An 8,157-nucleotide genomic window follows, 5' to 3' on the forward strand; every position below is an offset into this window, starting at 1 on the left:
TATAAAAAGGAAATAGGAAAGGGGGCGGCACGGTGGCGCAGTGGGTAGCGCTGCTGCCTCGCAGTTGGGCGATCTGGGGACCTGGGTTCGATTCCCGGGTCCTCCCTGTGTGGAGTTTGCATGTTCTCCCCGTGTCTGCGTGGGTTTCCTCCGGGCGCTCCGGTTTCCTCCCACAGTCCAAAGACATGCAGGTTAGGTGGATTGGCGATTCTAAATTGGCCCTAGTGTGTGCTTGGTGTGTTTGTGTGTGTCCTGCGGTGGGTTGGCACCCTGCCCAGGATTGGTTCCCTGCCTTGTGCCCTGTGTTGGCTGGGATTGGCTCCAGCAGACCCCCGTGACCCTGTGTTCGGATTCAGCGGGTTGGAAAATGGATGGATGGAAATAGGAAAGGCATATTGCAGGATCTCATTTTTTATATGCCTTGAAAAAGACTTTAGAAGAGGTTAGTGGATCTGATGATTTAGCACTTTTATATATTTCACAGTGCTGTACATAATAATGTGTTGATTTTGTTTCCTTTAACTGCAGTGGATGTTAGCTCAGATTCTGAAATTTTTGTTACAAGTAGGAGCACAATTGAATTCAATCAGGTTGACATTGTGGTGAGTTTATTTAGAAAAGAAATATACTGAATTGTTGTATTAATTATCTTAACCAGAGCTGTTCTGTGCATAATGCTTGCCAATATTTTGGTTCAACAGAGGCTAGCTACTTAGTAACGTCTGTAATTGAGTTTGAAAATACATTCCTGCATTGTACTTGGACAAACAGTAGGATTTACATTTTAAATGGCATTTGGTGTAACACATGTGAATCATTTTGATTATTGTTCAGCCGGTTTATCTGTCAGAAATACTAACAACTTGCCATGTTTCAGCAGGCAATGTTTCATTGATAAGTTTTTATGTAGTAAGAGAAGACTAATATAGGCTGTATAAAATTGTTCAGAGTTTTATGCTTTTTCCCTCAGGTTTTTGAAGACTGCAACCAAAGTACACCCAAACACAAACTAGAAGATGTAGTGTAAGTACCAATTTGCAAATGTAAGTAATCTGTAAGCTGGTAATGTGATCAAATCACATGTTTGGGACAGACCCTTGAGTTTATGTTGAGACCACAGTTTTTACTCTAAATATATGAAGTTGTAAATAATGTAAGAATATTTTGAAATTTAGCAAAATTATCTAGATTATTATAACTTACCATAATTTTAAATTTCCTTTTTTACTCCATGATACTTTGTTGTACTGAAGTAGTAATTTTAACATGTTTCAGAGATGGATCCAAACAGTCATCAACGAATCAAGCTTGACAGGTAAGTATTGAACCAAATGTTAACTCATATTTTTTTCTTTCAGTTTTGTTTTGTGTTGTGTTGGACATTTAAGTTCCCCATGTCACTTTATTTTTCAGATAGTAATATCTGATACTGAGGATACTCTACCTGAATACAATGTGACTAAGTCCACCTACTACAGGTAAGCAAAAAAAATTGACAAAATGTGACTATTCCCTTGGTAGACATTTTTGGATTAGATAAAAAATAAACTGGCAAGTTGTTTCTAAAATATCTGTATAATGGTTAACTTACAAAAAATACTTCAGGGATTTACTTAGGTTGGAAATTACTTAAGAAGAATGTTTTAGTGTAAAATTGGTGGAGTTGTCTTTTAACATAGGAATGGTAATTTCTTTACAGTAAATATACACACCTTTATGCACCATGTGTTGAAGAAGAGGATGAAGAGCCAGTTCCTGTAAATTTGGGGAATTTATCAGACACAACCATGTAAGCTGGCAGTTATTGACGATAGTAATAGGTATTCTCTGTGCACTTAATGGTAAAAGATTGAATTTCTTCTGTGATAATATGTGAAAGAAGCCCTTTACTGCACATCAGTGTTGTGCAAAAAATAGAAAACTGTGTACTGTCTGGCATTTCACAAATGTAACTCAGTCTTGTGTAATTCTAGAGAGGAGGTAAACATTACACTACCTGATGTCATTGCAAAGCTGTCACATCATATCGATCATGGAAGAGTTAGCCGGTTCAACATTGCAAGGTCAAATGTCTGGGATGGAGCAGTCCGAGGTTTCAAGCGTTCAACATATTCAGAAACCTGTGATATGCGGGTCAGATTTACTGATGATGCTGGTGTTTTTGAGGATGGAATTGATACAGGTGGTCCAAGACGAGAGTTTCTAACTCTACTGATGAACCATCTTAAAGACCGACCAATTTTTGATGGACCAACAGGACAACGTTACTTAGTCTACAATGCAAATGGTATGTCTACATAGTGTTAAGATGTGTGACTTGTAATTATATATCACATCACTTATACACTTTATTACTTGAACTGTTCCAGAGATATTTAACAACAACATGCTTAGGGTTGTCTTGATTTTAATGCATCATGAAACATATATGTATGTTTCCAAAAGTAGTTGCTAAATATGTGTGGAACAGTAGAAATAACATTAAAAGCAATCTGAAATTGTGGTTCGAATTGTAAATCACCCAAAATTCTAAAATATGAATGATTTTCATTCATAGCTCTCAGGGAGGATGAGTACTTCTTGGCAGGAAAGATGATTGCGGTATCAGTTGTGCATGGAGACCCAGGTCCGCATTTCATCTCGGAAGATCTTGTACTGTATCTTGCAGGCCAGCCTTCATTCAATGCAACAGTGAATGATGTAACTGAAGAAGAAATAAAGAAAGCTTTGAAAGAGGTAGGAAAAGCATAATGCTATAGTAGGGCAAGGTTTATTTATTAGGTTCTGCAATGCTTTGAGAAAATCATTACTTCCTTGATAACATATAGAGTAATGCATTTATTGTTCTGTGATTGTACAAGATATAGGGTTAAACTAGATAACAGAACAGAAATTTATGAGATAACTGTGTATACTGTATATGCCCCTTTTTTTGTGTTTTAGATTGACTGTGCTGCTTCTGTCGAAGCTTTGCGAGAATGTACTTTAAAACATAGCACAATGTTACAGACAGCTGGTTGCCTGAGATATGTGGCTACTCTTGAAGAAAAGAGAACAATTGTGTCAGACTACCTCCGATGGTATATTATCGACCGTAACTCATTTGACAGGTACCATCATATCCTAGTCTTACAATTTTTGTAAGTTACATTGCCATGTTCAAAGCAAACATGATGTCATTCTGCAATTCAGTTGTTAACAAGCAACTTACAACTACTGCATTATTAGTGAAGGACAGTTCCAATAATTTTCAACATATATTATTTCAAAAAGGGTTTCTGGTGATGAGTCAGGGTCACAAATGTTTTAGTTGATAGTGATTTTAGGGAAATGTCCTGATCCTTTTGCAGTTTCCCATCTCATTTCAACAGTAGTACATAGGGGCATGCTGTTCAAGCCTTCAAACCATCTAAAATAAGTGATCTAAAACCAGAAACTCAGAAAGGCTTTAAGAACATACCCCATTGACTCATCTTTAAAGGGAAAATGCAAAAGCAACACTAACTTTCTCTAATATGACCCGATACACTAAAACACATTTTTGACTCTGTCAGCAGCAGAAAAATCTTAACCTTAGACGCTGAAAATTATTGGAGTAATCATGTTTTTAATATACTGTCCATACACATACACTATGTGATTAGCACTTTATAGCAGTGTAACAATGTATTTTGTACTTTTTAGATTTAAAAATGGTCTTTCAGCTCTTCAGTTTTTGACTGCACTGCAGCAGCATCCTACTTTGATGATCCCTGTGCTGTGCCACTCAGAAAAGAAGGTCACTGCTCTTGAACTTGAGGGACTTTTCAAACCTGACCTCAGTCCATCAGGGAGCAACAGGAGACTCAGCGAAGGACAAACGTTAGGCTACTGGGCTGACTATCTCCTTGATTGTGAAGGTTTGCAAAATAGATTGCATAATTATTTATTTTACAAGTAGTTAAAAATAATACTTAACAATATGCCAAGATGTGCATGAACAATTCTGTTTCCTTACAGAAGGTCAGGCTGCTGTTTGCGTGGAAGATGTTTTCATGTTTGCAACTGGACTAACTTCACTTCCCCCATCTGGATTGGAACCACTGCCAAGGATTGAGTTCCTGGATGATTCACTGTTCCCAATGGCAAACACGTGTTCAAACACAATGAAATTACCACTGCTGGATTAATACAAGGTGTTTAAGTCACACATGGATTTTGGAATTCAGAATTCTTCAGGATTTGGCTGTTTTTAAATCAGGGTCCACTAGATATGGATAAGTGTGGGCTTTAAATCACTGCAGCTAGAGAGCTTGCATCCATCTGCACTGGTGGACGCACTTTTTTGCACTATTATTTAATTTTGTAATAAAACTCTGCTGCATTTGTATATTTGAGATTTTGAAGAAACCACATGTTTGATTACTGTTTATTTAAGCAACAACTGAAGATTTTTTAATGTGTTCTTGTTTACAGTATGTTACATTTGGACAGTTTCATCATATGTGAAATTCCCATTGGGATTAATAAAGTATCTATCTATCTATCTATCTATCTATCTATCTATCTATCTATCTATCTATCTATCTATCTATCTATCTATCTATCTATCTATCTATCTATCTATCTATCTATCTATCTATCCTGAGATCTGAAAGAGAGATTTCCTGGTAATAAAGCCAAACCAAGAGTACTTGAAATTAAACATTTATTTTTGATACTTAAATAATAGTGTAATAAATATTTTATACTTTTGCCTTACTTTTACTCCAGTTTATTTCATTTCATTTCACTTTATTTACAATAATGTAGGACAGATTTGGAAGTTTTTCCAGTAAAATTTAAAATTCACAGACAGCACAAGTTACTCTTCACACGCTTGAGACACTATTCCATTAATGTGTGCATTATTAGATCTGTAGTACACAGAACAAATTATAATTGAGCAATTTCTTTAAGACGTATGTACAGTTCTGATGCAGACTCCCAGTTCTTTGGCTTCTGTAGGTGACTGTGCACCATAACAAAGTCCAAGTACTCCTGCATGTTCATGTCACCACATGAATGCGTTGGCTGATTTGATTCAGGGAAAGTATCCAGTTCTGTACATTTAATCCTAAATCCACAGTCTCTGGAGCCAAATCTAGATTGAGAAATGGATCTGAGTAATAGCATTTATTTACATTTCAGCTACAAAGAAAACAAAAAGTTACTGGGAAATGATAATCCATTACCTGTGTGATAAATAGTACAGTTCATTAGGCACTCCTCCAGGACATGACGCGGTTGTAGAAGGGCGAATCCAGTGACTGTTCCACAGAGTCCTGCATTCATCCAGGTCCTTCTGTATGACATCACTGAAGCAAAATCTTAGCAAGCACTGATGTTCACGATTTCCATTAAAGTGTCCTGCATCTCTGAGGTCTGCAAATAACTCCATCCAGAATTGAGACCTATATAGATAACTAGGTTAAACTTCATATTAATTCTGCTATTTGCTTAAGCATACCAATTTATTTACACTTGTGGATCATGAGATAATATCAAGATAAAGAAAAAAAATGTTTACAAGGGACCAGTGTTTGGGGAATGTTACTTTTAAAATTAACGTAGTCATATTCCTCATAACTTACAAAAAAAATAACCATATATGTTATATAGTTTAAAGCATTACAAGCTCTGCTTTTCTTTGCACTTTTTTCCTTAAAATGTAAGAGATACAAAAACCATACTTATAATAAAAATTATTTTCATGAACTCCTTTATTCCTGATCAAGATGTTAACAAACAAAATTCCATTTATTTATAATGCAGCTTTTAGAACTCCTTATTTTTAGTCATAGACTTTTTATTTCTTAGGATGTCAGTTCTAGCATTGGGTACAGTAGAACATAAACTCCACAAACGCTTATTTTAAATTTAATTGTAGTGGTCAACTACAATTAAATTAAGAAAATATATTGTAATATGTGTTGTGAAGAAAATAACATCCATCCCCTTTTTATATCCCCGACCTGAGCCCCCCAAGATGCATTTGCTTCCTGTCTTTCACCCAGTACTGCTGCAACAATCACTGGCTCCCTGTGACCCTCAACTGAGCCGATTAAATTTACCCTTCAGCACATGCAGGATGTCACCAAACGACCTGAAGAACTGCGGGCACTATGTCACAGCCTCAGAAGGCACCGACTTTGAGAAAAGGGCAGTACTTATAGGAAATAAAGCCGTACTAATCCTAATAATAAAAATAGTAATTATTATTATCATTTTTGAGCGGCTTAAGTAACATTTATATTTTCTTCAACAAAATAAGTATTACATTAAATTACTCGCTACTTTAAAAATTAGTTTGACAATGTAACGTAACTTTGAACGTTGCCCCAACACTACAGAGCACAGTAATTGGCCAGGGATCCTAAATAACGCATTTAGGAGTTGCGTTTGAAAAGTTAATCCCATAAATTTTTAACGCGTTTATGGCGATTAATCATCAGCCTTAACGTAACTAAATACATTGTTTTTCCTCAACATGCATCACAGCTGTAAAATGTGTAGGCTAACAGTAATAATAAAGAGCGATAATTCATTTAGGTCACTTACCTTCTCTTTCTGAATATGGACCACCACGTCTCAATACGTTGATTGTTCGTGGATGAGCCATACATGTGGCTAGAGGTTCTATTCAATAATGGCGCGCACAAAAAGGCGACCTTCAAAAGGGCGACCTCAATTGGGCGCGGAGAATAAAAGCGCACATAAACAAAAGCGATCTTCAAAGGGGCGACCTCAATTGAGCGCCGAATAAAGGCGCGCGTAAATAAAGGCGAGCTTCAAAAGGATGACCTTCGGAGCGAATTAAATTAATTGTCCTTGATTATGCTAATAGACCGCATCTCGAATATCTACGTGGCATTGCACATAATCTACAGCGTCAAGTGTAACTTGCTTTCACCTTTTTATACATTCAGTCATTGCCTTAATCTAATTTTCTGTAATTTTGAAAACAAGGAAATATAGAGAGCTTTAGAAATAGTTCGTTAGAAGTAGTTCGTTAGAAGTTCATGCATTAATTAATTGGATGTTTTAATATTCTTGCTTTCACCTTTTTATACGTTCAATCATTGCCTTTATCTAATACATTTTCTGTAATTTTGTTGCATTTGCCTTTATTCGTTGCGCCCAATTGACGTCACCCTTTTGAAGCGCTCCTTTATTTGCGCGCTCCTTCATTCGGCGCTCAATTGAGGTCGCCCTTTTGAAGATCGCTTTTATTTATGTGCAGTTTTATTCGCCGTGCCCAATTGAGGTCGCCCTTTTGAAGGTCGCCTTGACTTCTATAAATGGAAACCACTTGTATCACATGTGAAATGTTGGAATCTAACAGAATTCTACTGTGAAGATCAGATTCTGCTAGGTTAACCAGCCGTAACTCTTCTAATCATTTGGAGTGTTTTTCAGCTCTTGAAACGCACTATTGTGAATTCAAGTTACATTCAACTATAACTCAGTGCCCCGTGAAAATAATAATATAAAACTGTTCTAACTGATGTTATACGTAGTTCCCTAATGGGTAAGAAGTGTTTGGATGGTTTCCTAATTGTTACTGAATGTAGACATCAACATCTCAATTTTACTTGTTTTCCCACTTCAAACGCATTGGGTGAAACATAAGTGAAGTGTTATTATGTTCATTGACTTCTATGAGTAGATACCACTTGTATCACATGTGAAATGTTGGAATCTGACAGAATTCTACTGTGTAGGTCAGATTCTACTAGATTAACCAGCCGTAACACTTGTCATCATTTGGAGTGTTTTTCAGCTCTTGAAACGCGCTATTGTGAATTCAAGTTACATTCAACTATAACTCAGTGCCCCGAGAAAATACTGATATAAAACGGTTCTATATGATGTAATACATCGTTCCCTATTGGGTAAGACGTGTTTGGATGGTTTCCTACGTGTTACTCAAGGCAGACTTCAACATCTCAAATTCACTTGTTTTCCCCATTGAAACGCATTGGGTGAAACTGAAGATGAGTATTAATCAATGTTCCTTGACTTCTATGAGTAAAAACCACTTGTATCACATGTGAAATGGAATCTAACAGAATTCTACTGTGTAGATTAGATTCTACTTGATTAACCAGCCGTAACACTTTTATCATTTGGAGTGTT

General features: G+C 36.4%; 1 protein-coding gene across 1 annotated transcript; it reads left to right on the forward strand.

The window, feature by feature from the left end:
- The first annotated feature begins 1,277 nt into the window (after window positions 1-1,277).
- On the forward strand, window positions 1,278-3,144 carry LOC114668427 (G2/M phase-specific E3 ubiquitin-protein ligase-like). Its single transcript, XM_051921088.1, has 6 exons — window positions 1,278-1,315; window positions 1,359-1,478; window positions 1,700-1,789; window positions 1,974-2,287; window positions 2,558-2,736; window positions 2,944-3,144. The coding sequence occupies exons 1-6, from the start codon at window positions 1,278-1,280 to the stop codon at window positions 3,142-3,144; spliced, it is 942 nt and encodes a 313-aa protein (XP_051777048.1).
- Window positions 3,145-8,157: the final 5,013 nt, after the last annotated feature.

Source organism: Erpetoichthys calabaricus, chromosome 18 (genome assembly GCF_900747795.2).
Source record: "Erpetoichthys calabaricus chromosome 18, fErpCal1.3, whole genome shotgun sequence".
Taxonomy (NCBI): Eukaryota; Metazoa; Chordata; class Cladistia; order Polypteriformes; family Polypteridae; genus Erpetoichthys; species Erpetoichthys calabaricus.